The sequence below is a fragment of the Arachis stenosperma genome, chromosome 2 (genome assembly GCF_014773155.1).
Source record: "Arachis stenosperma cultivar V10309 chromosome 2, arast.V10309.gnm1.PFL2, whole genome shotgun sequence".
NCBI lineage: Eukaryota > Viridiplantae > Streptophyta > Magnoliopsida > Fabales > Fabaceae > Arachis > Arachis stenosperma.
In genome coordinates this window covers 2914615-2931102 of record NC_080378.1, presented here as the reverse complement: position 1 = coordinate 2931102, position 16488 = coordinate 2914615, and the positions used below count along the sequence as shown (strand labels likewise).

General features: G+C 30.8%; 3 protein-coding genes, 1 long non-coding RNA gene and 1 other non-coding gene across 5 annotated transcripts; 3 read left to right on the top strand and 2 right to left on the bottom strand.

Annotated features, from left to right (window-relative positions):
• Positions 1–73: 73 nt before the first annotated feature.
• Positions 74–598, bottom strand: LOC130960947 (uncharacterized). The gene is made up of 3 exons (XR_009079303.1): positions 518–598; positions 371–437; positions 74–276 (listed from the first exon to the last, which is right to left on the bottom strand). It is a non-coding gene; the product is annotated as an uncharacterized LOC130960947 (long non-coding RNA).
• A 3091-nt stretch (positions 599–3689) lies between these two features.
• Positions 3690–5974, top strand: LOC130960970 (protein BPS1, chloroplastic-like). Its single transcript, XM_057886548.1, has 2 exons — positions 3690–3931; positions 4576–5974. Exon 2 carries the CDS (start codon positions 4588–4590, stop codon positions 5647–5649), a length of 1062 nt encoding a protein of 353 aa, XP_057742531.1. The 5' UTR covers positions 3690–3931; positions 4576–4587; the 3' UTR covers positions 5650–5974.
• A 1425-nt stretch (positions 5975–7399) lies between these two features.
• LOC130960615 (mitogen-activated protein kinase homolog MMK2) lies at positions 7400–11008 on the top strand. Its single transcript, XM_057886062.1, has 6 exons — positions 7400–7727; positions 8546–8675; positions 8790–8927; positions 9503–9835; positions 10128–10311; positions 10438–11008. The coding sequence occupies exons 1-6, from the start codon at positions 7573–7575 to the stop codon at positions 10611–10613; spliced, it is 1116 nt and encodes a 371-aa protein (XP_057742045.1). The 5' UTR covers positions 7400–7572; the 3' UTR covers positions 10614–11008.
• A 192-nt stretch (positions 11009–11200) lies between these two features.
• On the bottom strand, positions 11201–16210 carry LOC130960614 (probable polygalacturonase). The gene is made up of 6 exons (XM_057886061.1): positions 16057–16210; positions 15610–15954; positions 13811–13931; positions 12556–12730; positions 12281–12351; positions 11201–12032 (listed from the first exon to the last, which is right to left on the bottom strand). The coding sequence occupies exons 1-6, from the start codon at positions 16066–16068 to the stop codon at positions 11323–11325; spliced, it is 1434 nt and encodes a 477-aa protein (XP_057742044.1). The 5' UTR covers positions 16069–16210; the 3' UTR covers positions 11201–11322.
• TRNAK-UUU (transfer RNA lysine (anticodon UUU)) lies at positions 14364–14435 on the top strand. The gene has a single exon. It is a non-coding gene; the product is annotated as a tRNA-Lys (tRNA).
• Positions 16211–16488: the final 278 nt, after the last annotated feature.

The following is a 16488-nucleotide window of genomic DNA, read 5'->3' as shown; positions in this document are numbered from 1 at the left end:
CCTTAAAGATTCAGCTCAATAAGATTTTATCATAATAAAAATAAGTTTCTTTTGAAAAAAGTTGCAAAATCACCACTATTACATTAACAGAAGAAAAAAAATGTACATTATTTTTGTTAAAATTAAAACTTAACTCTGTTAATATCTAAAAATAAAAAAAATAAACTTGTGTATAGATATCTTAGCTTCATATTATGGTATGCCAGGTTCAAAAGATTCATTGAAGGTCTGACGCAACTAGTTATCGTTTAGCTCTCTAATGATCTCATGCGTAAACTGCAATACGAGAAATTAATATCAGTTAATTATGAGTTATGACGGAAAAAATTGAAAGTCAAGGAAACAAGTCCATCATAGACCCTGCACTCACTGGTTCATGCTTTTGCAATAGAATCATTAAACGATCTTTATTTTTGTCCTGTAGTTGATTTTTGTACCTGAAAGAAAGAAATATCAAATAAGTGCATCACTAATGAATGATAATTACAACTTGGAACAGAAAGAGTGAATCAGTGACCTGTGCACAAATGCAATAAGTGATTGGTGCCATAACAGAGGAAGTTGTCTAGTTTCAGTGAGAAATCTCATAAAGTGATCCATTAATGCATTAACAGCAGGATCAGGATTAGGATCAGGCAAATCAGGTTCTTTCTCCAACAAAATCTTCATAAAATAGCTGCAGTTTCCCATCAAATATAACATTTTAGCAAACTGCATTTTAAGCTATGCCACCTGTTTTGAGTATGTATGTATATTTACAATAGACAATTATTAATTGTTACAATAATTAATAAATATTAAATAAGACAAATTCTAACTATTTTTTTATTTTCCTAACATTATCATTATAATATATATTGTCACCTTCTTAATTTTGTACATATGATACTTTAATAAAAAAAAAAGAATAAGAAATACCTTATAGTGCCAGAATGTTCCATGCTTGCCAACTTCGATAACGCAAAGCTGTAAACAAATTGAAAAGTTTGAGTGAACCCAATATTGGCATTAATACATTTATTCAATTATTTTAAGTGTACACTAAAATCAGCTACTAATATAAAATATATATTGTAATATAAAATATAAATAAAATAATATATATATTTATACACAATTATATTTTAACAGATTTTAGTATATATATAATCATTTTTAAATTTATATTCAAAGAGTGCTTCAGCTAACATAAAGAGTGCTTCAGCTAACATACCTGTGAACAAGTGGAGGAATAAAAATCCCCTCTAAAATGGACCCAACATATACCGCTTCTCTGACGGTGCAAGTTCCTGACTGCATATCACAAGTATAAATTGTTTAGAGCATAAACAATGACTTGTTTGTTTAGTCCTTTTAATTTCTTAGATTATATATATATATATATATATTTGACTTTTTATTTTTAATTAAATAATAATCTCTATGATAAAACCATATAGTTTTTACTTCTGCCGTAGTCACTGAAGCATTCATATATCAAATTATATATGATGAAGAATCATACAGCATTAAGATAAGCATTAATTGAATCCGTTATAAAGAAAGATGTATCAAACTTGGCTTGGGGTCTTAAATTTAAACTTATTATTGCTAGAAAGACAGGTGGTGCACGTAATATAAAGCGGCATTTTCCATGACCATAGAGAACTTTCCGTGGGAGCAGCTCGTTAATGAAAAAGGGCCCATTATTGTTTTCTTTTTCTTTCTTCATCAACATACATATATATATAAGATGGACTTGTAATTTAAGAAATTGGTTATTTTTATGAAAACATCTATGATATTCTAAATTTTAGATGATTTAGTGTGTGTTTGGATTATCATTTGTAAACAAAAATTTATATAAAATTGATTTTGATCAAAGTGAGTTAGATAAAAAATTACAGTAAATTAAATATTGTTTGGATTATATTATTTAAAATCACTTTTAGATAAAAAATTGTAGAAAAGGACATGGATTTAAATAATTATTCTATGTTATTTTATAATTTTATTTTAAATATTTAAATAAATTTTAATATTTTTTTAGTACTTTTAATATTCTTTATACTCTAATAGGATTAATAAAATTATAATAAAAAGTAAAAAAATATTTCATACAAAAGAAATAACAGTAAAAGAATTCATATAAACAAAAAAACCTAGAAGTTTTATAGAAAAAACAATAATATGCATAAGAGAATATTAAAAAAAATTATATAAAAAAATAAACATATGAATAATGAAGGACATAATTGGTATATAGAACATAAATTTCAATCCAACGTAAAATGCTAAACGGAAAAACTAGAATTTATAACTTTTGGTAAACGTGGGTTTGAAGATATAAATCACTTCTGTGTTTAGAGGATAAAAACGTTGTCAAACATGAAACGCACTTCTCTTTTCTCCAACACAAATTCAAACACACCCTTAACATGTTCAGCTGAACTTATTTTGACTGAATTATCTAACAATTTATAAAGTTGTCACCATTTAAGAATTAAATTCTATATGTACCTCATAGAGTGGAAACACAATTCCATCGAAGAATGCTTGAGGTACAAGTGATGCCCTTCCAAGTGATTGAAATAAAAGATAATGCAACTCTTGATTTTTGCTGATATAATCTCTCACTCTTGGAAGCAACACAAGCTTGTAGAAGCTTTGTGCTTTTGCAGTGAACGATAAAATCCTTGTGGTTTCATATACAGCATTTAGTGACCAATTCTGAGGTTGATTTTCTGTAAAATACATGAACAAGAACAAGAACAAAAATCAAATTTCCAAAACAAGAGAAAATAAAGAAAAAGGACAAGTGGATGCAGTTTAATATTACCCCAAGCCATTGTAGTCTTGCTTGCTCACTACTTTAATCACTGAATTTCTACATAAATAAACCCAGAATACTCAATTTCTAGTTAATTTTGTAAAGAATTTTTTAGAATTTATTTTTAATCATATTAAAATCCAATCTAATCCAATTCAAAAATTCAATCAGATCACAATATTTGATTTAAATTTAAATTTTAAAACTGATTTTATCTCATCTAACTCACGTAACAAACTATTATAAAGTTAGCATAAATAATATTGGAAACTTATTTTTTTCGATTTAAACGTATCAGCAAATCAAATAAATTAATTTAAATTTAATTCTTAAAACTGATTTTATCTCATGCAAAACAAAACAAAATCAATCTTTTATCCTTTTTTATTTTATTATGGATTCGGAATCCTTTTATATTCTAACCAGAACTACCGTCTAAGAATAATAATTAGGTGAGATGGGCCTAACCCATCAAATGATACCAAAAATTCAAGAAAGCCCAAAATACTTTATGAACTTGGACAAAAACTCTGGTACGGCCCAAGATGATAGTTAGGATATAGATCATGCTCATGGTCTGATCCAACCGAAAAAACAACACTTGGACCCAGTCAATTTGAGTCAAATTTAGCTCGGTTTTATTTGAACACAAATATGCATAGTCTAATAAGATGAGAAAAATAAAGCATGCAAAAATCATGGTCTAAACTCTAAAGCAAAATAATAATCATGGGTTTAAAATGAGAGAGATAAATATTAAGAAGTTTCTAGGATATAGAATAACCTATCATACACCACATAACAGCACCAAGCCACCAAGCCACCAACCCAGAACCTGGCTAAACACACTCAATGAACGCGTTGAAAAAATGACATAAAAAAATATAAATAAATTTACGCGAAACCATGACAGACCAATGGAATATCTCCACGTTTCCCCACTCGACAAAAAAATCAAGCACAGCATCGTATCTTTATCATGACCAACCCCGTTTTCATCTACCACAAAGCGAGAATCGGTGTCTAAACTCTGAACCCTAAAAACAGAGACCAACAAAAACTCCCAACTTCAAAACCGAAACCCGTTTTTTTCTTTCACTCTCCTTTAGTTTTTCTCCCCAGGTAACGTCTTTTGCTCTTTGCTTCTTCATTTCATGCTAAAAAGGGATTTTTCTGTTTTTAAAACTGGAAATATCATTTTTGGGAACATGACTGGAATTAGGGTTGTTAATTTTTCTTCTTACTTTTGAATTGATGTTATAATTGGTGATTTTCTTTGGTTTGGTTGGTTGATTGCTCCTAGATCTGAAAGGATTTGATAAGGTTCATGTAGTTTGACTTTTTTTGTGGTTGGTAAATTTTGTTTTTGATTATATTTTTTGGGAATTTTATAGTTCTATTGATGATTTTTGCTGTGGTTCTCTGGATCTTTGTAGTTTTTAGGTTTGGATCTGAACTAGGTCATGGGAAATTTAAAGGTTTTCAAGGAGGAACAGTTTTGATGGAAAATTTTGGGGGTTTTTATTTATAAATTAAAAAAAAAATCTATTTTAATTTTTAAGGTTCTTTGTTCTGAGTCAGCCTGCTTTTTGGTTAGTAATTTGTGATTTACCTTGTATCTTTGGATTATTCCGTCTCTTTAAAAATGGGAAACTTTGGAATTTGCCCCAATTTGTTATGGTATAACTTGTTAATTCAAGTGAGTATGTTCAATGCTATCATACCTTGTTACATCAAATTTGATTTTACTGTCTCTTTTGTTGCAGTAAACCATAGAAATGAGCCGTGCACAGGATCCACACCCTAACAAATCCTTTTTCCCCTTTGGTAATCCTTTTCGGATGATATCACCTAAAGGATCTCGCCTGTCTCCACAACAACTAACAATATTACACGAGTTTGAGGCAAAGTTGGCTGAGCGGCTGAGAAAGCTCACACCCAAAAGCAAGGATGAAATCCTCAGCTTCACTTGGATGACATCAGCTATGGCATCGATTCGTGAAACTCATAGTGATGTACTAACCCTTATAGCAGATCTCAAGCTGCCTGTGACTGACTGGGACGACAAATGGAAGGATGTGTACTTGGACATAAGTGTGAAGTTGCTAGATATTTGCAATGCATTTAGCTCTGAGATCTCACGTCTGAACCAATCTAATCTTTCAGTTAAGTGTGCGCTGCATAGTTTGGAGTCTGCATCTCCAAAGCATTTTATTCGTGCTTGTTCGTCACTTGATAGCTGGAGGCAGCTTACTAATTCTAGGAACCCCAGAATTGAGAAATGTCTTACCGTTTTGGATGATCTTGTGGGATCACTTGATCTGCCCAAGGTTAAAAATTCTGCCAAGGGTAAGGCCTTGATGCAAGCCATGTATGGAGTCAAGGTGCAGACAGTGTTTGTTTGCAGCGTGTTTGCCGCAGCTTTCTCAGCCTCACCAAAGAAGTTGCTGAACTTGGATGTCGCTGACGTGTATTCCTGGGCTCCAGCATTCAGAAGTTTGCAGACTTTTGTAAATGAGGAAATTAGAGTTAGATTTTCCAGTGGCAGATTTTCTGTGTTGAATGAGTTGGAAGCTATTGATGCCTCCGTGAAGGAATTGTACCCTATAATCCAGGGTAGTGTAGATACAGTGAAGATGGAATCATATCAACATAATGTTCACAAGTTGAGCAATGCATCAGGGAATCTTTCACAAGGACTAGATCTTCTTGCTAAGGAGGTGGATGGATTCTTCCAAGTAGTTCTAACTAGCCGTGACACTTTGTTGTCAAATTTGAGGCCAGATAAAATTGTAAATGAGAGAGTACATGGGAGTAAGGTAGATCAGCTAGTGCACTAATCATGCAGCAGACTAACTTTGGTGTATGTATAGTGTGGGGTTTTTCTTTTTTGTTTTGTGGTTTTAGAATTGTAGTGTTTATCAGGTTTTGTTTGGTTTGGTTAAGATTGTGCAAGTTATATTAGATTATAGTGTAGTATTATTAAGGTGAAATGTGTACCTGAGTTGTTCTGTGTAATATCAAAGCAGTTAAAATATATATTGAAAGTGTTATTTTGCCTAAGCTACTGCTTGTGTGTTACACTGTGATGTGTGTGTTTGTAGATATGTATTATGTAATAAACAATTGAACATGTAATGTAATATTAGTTACACTTCCTACTAATTACTTTTGAATAGTATTTTAATTTTATAATTAGGTATTATGCAAGGACAAGTATATTGCTTTGCCTTGCTTCTATCCTTTTTCTGTTATACCCTCTATTTTTATGTATTCATAAATTCTTACATCTCATTTTTGAAGACTCAAGAAGTTCAGAAATAGAGAACTCTTCTTAGCAGAGTAGCAGACTGTTAAAGAGTGTAAGAAGGAACTAAAATAATGAGGTGTGCTGTTATATCTGGTTTGGATTAAATTAACATAAGGGATTAAAAAAGATAACTGCACAACTAGATCAAATGTAAATTACAGTGAAAATAAAATAAGAATCTCCTGAGGAATATTTGCACAACTTGCACGCAAGATCAACCCTAAACAATTGACCAAGACCATTTGGAAAGATCATAGAAACCCTCTCATCCGCAAGCCTATATTGACTCCACTCATTCTAGAGTCTAAACTATCAGTAATTCTGTGTACTTTTCAATTTTGGTAACCTTTTTACATGCTTGCAAGTTACAATCTCAGGTTTAGTCTCACTCCATCTTTTAAGAGAAAAAGTGATTGTTTATAAATTTAAGATTCTATGTTTTATCAATAAGTAAGCATATTGTTGGACTAATTCAACTTCAGTAACACTGTTTTTCTTTATTCAATTAAAAGCTTGCTTGAGATAAAAGGAGTAATAAACAGATTAAACAAACAGTATCAACTTGTGAAGCAACATGATATTCATTAACCTTTTGATCTTATCACATAAGATAAGAAATATAAGAAACAAACCTGAAGGCCATAATGAAGAAATCACAGACAACACACCATAAAAACAATGTTCATGAGAAAGACAAGTCTTAAAAAAAAAAAAAAAACAGTTTAAAAAAAAAGTTTGATTACTGAATCACGGGTTCAGACAAGTGTGTCCACTTCAAGAGGCTCCAACATTGTTGATATATATATATACATGTTAATAATTACAAATTGTGGAGACATTATCAATAATTTTTTGTGATGAAACTAAAAAATATGTATTAAATGAAATTCCAATTATTTTATTAACAAATTCTATAATATCTTTTAATATTTATATATAGATTAGTTAATCTAATTTTCCTTGAAATTAAAAGATATAGTACATAACATTATTTTACTCACAAAAAATTAAATTTATTTACAGTATTTAAGTTATATATAGCACTAACTATTTTTTATTTTGTAAATATAACATTAATATCCTTTATAGAAACCACATGACAAAATATTAAAATGTATGTATTATATCCACATTCTAAGACATTATTTAGACATGGAAAAAATACTAAAATAATGTCTAAGATATTTTTATAAAAAAATTCTAGATAAAAAAAATAATTAGAAAAAATACTAAGACATGAGTTAAGATTTGAGGAAAAATAATTATTTCACCAAAAATAATTTAGACAAGTTTGACTAGTCTTGTTTCTCTTTCCTCTGTTGTCGCCAAAATCCTCAAAGTTAGCTCCTTTCTTGCTCTGAACCCCCTTTTCTATATTGGGTCTCTTCCCATTTCTCCATTTTTGGTTTTGGTCTCTGAATTTTGAAGATCTCATAGTGATAGTCATAGAGAGATGTCTGTTGATTCAGCTGAGCATAGCATACGAGGTGTAGCCACTCATGGTGGACGCTATGTTCAGTACAACATCTATGGCAACCTCTTTGAGGTTTCTACAAAGTATGTCCCTCCTATTCGCCCTGTTGGAAGAGGTGCTTATGGTATTGTTTGGTGAGTAAGCAAAAGAAACCATAAAAAATAGCTCTTTTTTCTTTATTTTTTAAGTTCAATTCATTGTTTTGCTTCTGTTTTTGTATTATTTTGTGAAAGGGGTAGTTCTTATATTTGAAGTGTGTTTTTAAATTTTAACTTGCATCTTCTGATTTTGGAACACCTTAGCTTGTAATGCTAATCAAACCTTTTGTAGGTTAGTTGATTTAGATTTAGGAATGGAAGTTAACTGCTATTTGTTAGTTGGTGGGTGGTTGATTGTTTTATTTCCCGGATTTCTTGTCATTTTAGTGTTTAGTGAAGTTGATGTTAGGCATGAAATTCATGAATGAGAATATCTGTTTGTTGATTTAGAGATTTGAATTTTTAAAAAAGGAAGACAATAAATTTGGTTATTTTGGTGTGATGATGATCATTTTTGTGGCCATGAATGTGTCAGGTTTTGATTTTTGACTGAGAATCCTGAGCTAGATCATTATGTGGGTTGTTAAAATGAGATGATTGTTACTCTAAAATCTGTTTCTGATTTTCAGTTTGATTTTTCTCTTAGATAATCTTGTTATATGGTTGGTGCCATCAAAGTGATGTAATCATAGCTAATATCATCCATTTTTTTGTGGCTTCGAATTTCCTTTTCTGCGAATCTGCCCGAATGAAAGTTGAAAATGAGATAGGAACATATTCTGGTACCTCTGAGTTTGTATGCATAGGTGCTGCTGAATGCTGATATGTTGTGCATGGCTTATTATAGTTTGATGTTTGGATAGTTAATGTTACAAACAATTTAAGGAACATTTTTGTTTTTAATTGCCTTGAAGTGCTGCTGTAAATGCCGAGACAGGTGAGGAAGTTGCCATTAAGAAGGTTGGCAATGCATTTGACAACAGAATAGATGCCAAAAGGACCTTAAGAGAAATTAAGCTTCTTCGGCACATGGATCATGAAAATGTAATTTGTTATGTTTTTTAGTTTTTTCCCTCTTGGCTTTGATTTTAAAATCTTCATTGGTGTTCAATTTGCAAAATAGACTGCTTCGCTTATCAGTTATTTTCTGCATTGAAGGTGATGTCCATTAAGGATATTATTCGACCTCCACAGAAGGAGAACTTCAACGATGTTTACATTGTTTCTGAGTTAATGGACACAGATCTACATCAAATAATACGTTCCAATCAACCGTTGACTGATGATCATTGTCGGGTCAGCACTCGAAATGTTTATTTGGCATCTAATTTTTAATGAATACCTAGTTCAGGTGCTCCTAGTTGAATTGAATGACCTTTTCATTCAATTAATGTCTTGAGTAGTTTATTACTCTTCAGTTGACTTGCCTGATTAGTTGATTACTAACTTATGAAATATGAGTTACTTATATTTTTTTTTACCATCTTATAGCTTGTTTATTGGTCTTTTTTTCTTGTACATGAATCCATTGTTATTACAAACTTGAAACTTTCAATCTATAGAACCATTATGCTTTGGTTTTCATCAGTTATTAGGCTCCTATCTTGAGTCTGTCTTTTGAATGATAACAACAAACAAGCGTATATGGTAATTGTCATTCGTGAGAGTATATAGCCACATGTATTTATTATTTAAAATGTGCTCTGAAAATCTATGGAGATCCTTGGAGGACATATAATATAATAGGTACTGTGTCATACATCACCTATTACAGTATTACAGTGAATTGCTCTATCCCATATGTTATGGTATGACCTCTATAGCATATTAGACTTAATATTTAAGGCTATTTATACAATTTTTGTTTGCAGTATTTTCTATATCAGTTGTTACGAGGGCTCAAATATGTACATTCGGCGAATGTTTTGCACCGTGATCTAAAGCCTAGTAACTTGCTACTGAATGCCAATTGTGACCTTAAGATTGCAGACTTTGGTCTTGCTAGAACTACCTCTGAAACTGATTTTATGACCGAGTATGTGGTTACTCGATGGTATCGAGCTCCGGAGTTGCTTCTTAACTGTTCTGAATATACAGCAGCTATTGATATATGGTCGGTTGGTTGCATACTCGGTGAAATCATGACAAGGCAGCCCCTCTTTCCGGGGAGAGATTATGTTCATCAGCTGAGACTGATCACAGAGGTATTAACTAGATATCTTGAATGAAACCTTTTACTGCTAACTCTTGAATTGCTAACACAATCTTTTGAGACTGATTATATTTGTGTTTGAATTTCTTGTTCTTGTTTTTTCATTTTAGATTTTACCTTTGTATCATATGTAATTTAGAGTTCTTATTCTATAACTTGAAATGATTGTCAATTTATGTGTCAATACGGCATCACTGCCTTAATCTTTTGATCATTTTTCAGACCTTATCATGTTGATTTAAAATTAGCTCAATTATGACAAAGTTTCTGTTGCTTTCTTAAAGCTGGTAGGTTCACCTGACGATGCCAGCCTCGGATTTCTTCGAAGTGATAATGCTCGTAGATATGTAAAACAGCTTCCACAATGTCCAAAGCAAAATTTTTCTGCTAAATTTCCCAACATTTCTGCTGGTGCCATTGATTTGCTAGAAAAGATGCTCATCTTTGATCCAAGCAAGCGCATTACAGGTAAAAGAACATGCAAATAATTGTGAATTCATTAATGTTCAAAATGATTTTTAGGCTTTTGTATATGACAGGATTTCATTGTCTGTATTTTTATTGATGTTACTAGTTACTTTTGATACTTTACAGTTGATGAAGCTTTGTGCCATCCTTACATGGCACCACTCCATGATATTAATGAGGAACCTGTTTGTCTAAGACCGTTCAGTTTCGACTTTGAGCAACCGTCATTCACTGAAGAAGACATCAAGGAACTCATCTGGAGAGAATCTTTGAAGTTCAATCCTGATCCACCAATTTACTGAAAGCTTGCATTAACTGTTGTATATGCATAGTGACTGAAATACTTGATGACTCCTTTTAAGAGCTATGATATGAGACTACTTGAAAAGTTGAAGATCTCTACATGATTTGAAACATATTGGAGATACTAAGATTCATTGTGAGATACTATGCGGAAAGGATCAAAAGATGCCCAACATTACTAGAAGGTTTAGCATAGACTTAGGGACCATACTTTGATTTACTGAACTGTTACTGCTAGATGAGGAGAATATACACAAGATCCTTTAAGCTTTGGTTACAGAAACTGATAATAATATCTAACTGTATGTCATAAAGTGTAAGGGTTTGTTACTTTGTTATTGTCCAAAATATTTGAAAGAAAATAAAAATAAATATTGTTGCTTAAGGAAAAGAAGTCTGTAGAAAAGTTTTTATTGATGTTAGCAAGGTAATTAAACTCAAAAGTTTACCTAAACTCGTAATTTGTATGCTTCATGAGGACTGAACCTTGTAAAGCTATGAGTTTACGAGTTAATTCGAGAGTTTTGATAACTTTGAATGTTAGCATTGAACATAAATAAAGTTGAAGATGGGAAAAACAAAGAAGTTAAAGAAACTCTTTAAATGACATAGTTTAACAGAGTTCATTTCACAACTTGAGCAAATAATAACTAGGAAGGACTAGAGATATATAAATAATAAATAGGTAGCATGTTTCATGTGTTATGCTTATGCATGTTTCATGGTGTAACTACATTTCTTGAGTTCCACCATATCAATAGGTAAATTCTCAGGTGGAAAATCACAAGCTGTGATCTTCTTTGGACCCTGATCAGGTAACAAATCACATGGTTGAGGAGTCACACCACTAGTAACCCCTTGAATATCAGTGCAAGTCCATGGCTGCTTCTTATGCTTTGCAGCCAAACCAATTGTGACATTGGCCATGCAAATTCCAGTAAAAGGGTCTTTAGATATCCCTTCCAATCTTGCAGCCATGCTCACATTCTCAGCAACAACATCTCTATAGTTGATACCTTTGATCTCAGGCAATGCATTCGGATCATAGTGGCTATCAGCATGGGAGCCATAGTTACCAGTCATCCAGAATGCCCATTTCATTGTGTGAAGGTACATTCTTTTGACATAGATGTCCTTAACATACCCTCCTCTCCCTACAGCCGTCTTGATCCTGACACCGGATTCTGTGTTGATCGCCGTGATGTCTTCGGCTCTAACGTCTTCGATTCCGCCGGACATTTCACTTCCTAAGGCAATGGTAGCACTGTATGGTGAAATGCAAGTGAGTCTTCTAATTGCAAGTTGTTTTGTTGGCATACCAAACTTTATTCCATATTCATCCCAGCCACTCTTCACTGCTACACAATCATCTCCAGAAACTATGTAGCAATCTTCAATTCTGGTGTTTGTGCAAGAATCTAAGAATAGGAAAAAAATCAACAAAAGGAAAGAGAAAATTTTATTAATCTATATTCTATATGATTTGTTTAGGTACTCTTAGTTTGTTTCTGTTAACTGTTAATGCAACTAAACTGTCTAGCACACATCAACAGTTAACATAGGCATATTAATGGAAAGGATTAAAACTATATGTTTAAATTTTACAGAAAATACTTATTTCAATTTTCTTTAGTCCAATAATAGTAATGTTCATATATATGCTTGCCTGGGTTAATTCCATCAGTGTTTGGAGATGTGACAGGAGCATTGATGGTGATGCCTTTAATAATAATGTTGCTGTATAGTGTTGGAAACTTTATTGTTAGTTTTGAAATTGGAAAAAGGAATCAATAGTAGTTGTTATTATGATGGTGTCACAAAAGTCAAAAACTCAAATGTGATTTTGAAATGCTTTTAAGACTTTAATTTGAATAATGTGAGCATATATATGAACTAATAACTATATGACAAGGATAGGATTATTATTATTATGATTATTACCTGCTATAAGTTGGATGAACATGCCATGATGGTGAATTTAGGAGTGTTAGATTTGAGATTTGAATATTGTCTGAGAACATTAATTCAATTAAGTAAGGGCGAGTGTATTTCAATTTTTTCTTGTGAAATTGTTGCCACCAAAATGCACCTTGACCATCTATGGTGCCATTGTCTCCTGTTACCACCACAAGTGTTCATAATCATTTCATTTGTAAGATTAGTCACTATCATGATAAAATTATTTAATTCATACTTTTTAATCATCTGAATTACAGTAAACAAATCATAGGTAAATTTCAAAGGATTTATTTTGCATATGCTATCAATATAAAAAAGTTTTATATAAATATATAACCATGTATTGTTAAATAAAGAAAAGTGTTTGATTCAACTAACTATTCAGTATTCTAAAAGTCTAACAAATACAAACATCTAATTGGACAATCATATAGTTTTTTTTTCCTTAAAATTTGATAGGTGTATAAATAAATAAGAGTAAAGTGACAAATAAACCCCTCAGAATTTATATTTTAATTAGATTAATTCTTAAAAAAATATCAATAAAATCTTTTAGGATAGCAAATGTGAATACACTACCTTTAAATTAATTCTTATGATTAGACTTTACTGATATTTTTTTTAGGGAGTAATCTGTCCAAAAGATAAATCTTTAGAGATTTATTTGTCACTCTACTTAATAAATAATTAAACTTAATTTTAAATAATACATAAAAGTTGATATGACTAATTTATCACATAACCAAAAGAAAAAGAATGCATTATATGTATGTATCCAACAAATTAGTTTTTTTTAATAATTAAAAATAAAAAATAGGAACTTAGAAGCAACATGTAGCACATCAAATTTATTAAGATATCTCAGTCTCATTGCATTGTTTATGACATTGTTAACCGTTTATCATATCAATAACTTACTTCCATGCTCTTGAAATAACTAACCAGTTATTTGAATATGAGAGTAGGTTACCTAAGAGAGACAATATTGACTTTAAATATAAGCTGGATACCTAATCAAAAGTACTTGACTAAAATGAACAAGTACAAAATGTAATTGAAAAACTAAAAAAGGCTAATAAATATATAATGTATAGTCAAGTAGTGAACTGTGGAAATTAAAGTAGAATTCAAACATTTTGAAGAATAGAACATGTGTTAGATGAAACTTTTCACCAGCTCTGAACTAATAGTTTGATTATTATTGTTTTCCCTATACAACTTTTTCTTTTTTTCATACCTGTGATAATGACATCAGTGAGGTTTGTTCCAAATATGAGGCTGGTGTATCTTCCAGCTGCAGCATCTCTTCCTCTTCCATAAGATGGTAGTGGTTTGATCACAGGCCACTCATTCATATCCTAACTCAATATATTAATACAAATCAAAATTCCATTAAGTAAATTATATGAATTTAATTTTGATGCACGGTCATTCTAAAGTAATTTTACACGTGCATTCAATCATGTAACGCGACATCATCAAAAGTCATTACTATTTTAATTGACCACATGAATGATCATTTAAAAAGACGGATGTAATTGTACAACTATATAAAACATTTTACACAGTCAGCGCATCAAAATTAAATACAAACTATATTCACATATAAAAATAATTTAAATGGAGAGGTTTCTCATGGTTATATATAATGGTTGGAGATATATCTGTGACAATTAAATACAATTAAAAATAATAAATTTGACTAATATTTTTTTATTATTAAATATTTTCGTTTGGCTCATAAAATTCATTTACTATTCTAATATTGGTAAACAATAATTAAATGTGTAGCCGTCTTAGCTCAGCGGTAGAGCGCGTGGCTTTTAACCACGTGGTCGTGGGTTCGATCCCCACAGACGGCGTTTTGTTCTGTCGAACTATAGCTAGTGTTTTCAGTTGTTCTCATGAATTAATTAACAACATTACTTATCCTTAATGACACTCAAGAAATTCTAGACATGTTTTAAATTGATAATTATTTTAAAATAAATTTGTTTTCCAGCATGCAAGTAATCAAAGTTTAGAGTATTAGTTACTTCCTAATTTATTCCATTTCTCAATAAGACATAGTGGTGGTTACATTGTTTTGTTTCATGTCAGAGTTGGGAAATAGTGCTTGCCATGTTTTTCAAAAGGGATTGTAGAAAGAAATGGCAGATGAGGCCAACTAAGTGGAACAAAAGCATTATTAGGGAATAAGTTTTTTTTATTATTATCATTTTTTTTTTGCATAAAGCAGGCTTTGATATAAATTGTTTATGCTTGAGATCATATATAAGCTAAGGAACCTAGTATCTTTGTTTATTTAGTCATTAAAAATTAAAATAAACAGAGAAGACAGAAAATAAATGATATCAATCAAGCCCTAATCTCATAAAAAAAAGTGTAGTTATTTACTTATTTAGTTATCAAAGAATGATTATGACATGGATCAGCTCTAATACAATAATTCTTGGAGTATAATTTAAGAAAAATGTTAGAAAATTTCTAGAATTTATTATTTTTTATCATCAGTTTATTAATTAAAAGTTATAGCTCTTGAATATTTCTCATAATTTAATCCCACATACTTCAATTTAGATTAAACAAATAACATATATTTGGAAAGAGTAAAATTTTATGGATTCATTATCTTAATACTTTTCATTATGACATCCTTCTAAAATGTTTTTAAACTTCATTTAATAATTGGTGTTAAGGATATAACATTCATACGCTTTTTCTATTTTTTGGAAAGAGTAGCTATCACATTCTATAATCTAAAAGTTTAAAATTCAATCTTTGTTCACTCTGAAAAAAAGAATTTCAGCTTACAATAAATAAAGACAAAAGAGAAAGTTTATGCAAAAGAAAAAGTTTAGGAGCAGCAACTTTATTAAATTCTGGCCTGTAATCAGAAAAAGAAAAGTGAGTAATCCCATATCATTAGATGAAATTTCACACTATTAAAAACATTATTGATGACTACAAATCACAAAAGTTACTGTCCCTAACACTCATCGTGCAAACATTCAAGTAAAACAAAAAAGAAGGTACCTGAGAAGCAAGAAGAACAGCATCTTGATGCAAATACAAAGTGAAGTGACTAATGAGATTGAAGCTTCCAGTGAGCCATTTTCCAGCAGGAACGTAGAGCTGAGCACCACCTTTGGATTCATACTCACTCAGTTTTCTGATTGCATTTTCAAATGCCTTTGTGTTTGATGTTTTTCCATCACCAACTCCTCCATAATCAACCAATGATGCACTGTGTGCTCTGCAGTTTATAGCATTGTACTCAAATGAATTGCTTCTAGAACCAATCTTTGATCTTCTGCTCTCACTTTTCTTTGAATTCAGCAACACAATCACCACAATCAAACCACAAACTAGCCTCATACCCTGCAAAATCAAACATGTAATAAAATAATAAAATATACAAATAAAAATATATAGTAAAGTTTAATAAAAAAAATTGCATAAAAAGAGGGTCTTAATTATTACTTCTATCCTCATGTTATTATCTTTCAAGAGGAGATTCTTCAAGTACTAAGAGAAAAATAAAAAGCACTTTAATATTTGTTTTTGAATTTTGAGGTGTGTGTGAATGAATGAGTGAAGCTATATGTCAAATATTTATAGGAGGGAAGGTTTAATAATTTATTAGCTATGGCTAAGAGCAGGTTCATGAATTTAAATTTTAAAAGGAGCACTTTTTAGAATTTGCGTAGAAGCATAACCAACCAAATAAAATTATTTATTGTTTGTTTAACCTCTCTAATTAGTGTTATAAGAATATTAATTTTTTTAAAGTGTATATTGGATATGTAAAATTTTGAACTTTTAATACATTAAATAAAATAAAATTTAAACAATAAAAATTAATAAATAAATTGGTAAGTATACATCTTGATTTTAACCTACATATCACATCAC

Coding starts and splice junctions, on each gene's coding strand:
- LOC130960970 (XM_057886548.1), top strand. CDS start 4,588: ATGAGCCGTGCACAGGATCCACACCCTAACAAATCCTTTTTCCCCTTT.
- LOC130960615 (XM_057886062.1), top strand. CDS start 7,573: ATGTCTGTTGATTCAGCTGAGCATAGCATACGAGGTGTAGCCACTCAT. Junction 8,928..9,502: donor TGACTGATGATCATTGTCGG/GTCAGCACTCGA, acceptor TTTTGTTTGCAG/TATTTTCTATATCAGTTGTT. Junction 9,836..10,127: donor AGCTGAGACTGATCACAGAG/GTATTAACTAGA, acceptor GCTTTCTTAAAG/CTGGTAGGTTCACCTGACGA.
- LOC130960614 (XM_057886061.1), bottom strand. Junction 13,932..15,609: donor CTGTTCTTCTTGCTTCTCAG/GTACCTTCTTTT, acceptor ATATTGAGTTAG/GATATGAATGAGTGGCCTGT. Junction 12,352..12,555: donor GTTCATCCAACTTATAGCAG/GTAATAATCATA, acceptor AACACTATACAG/CAACATTATTATTAAAGGCA.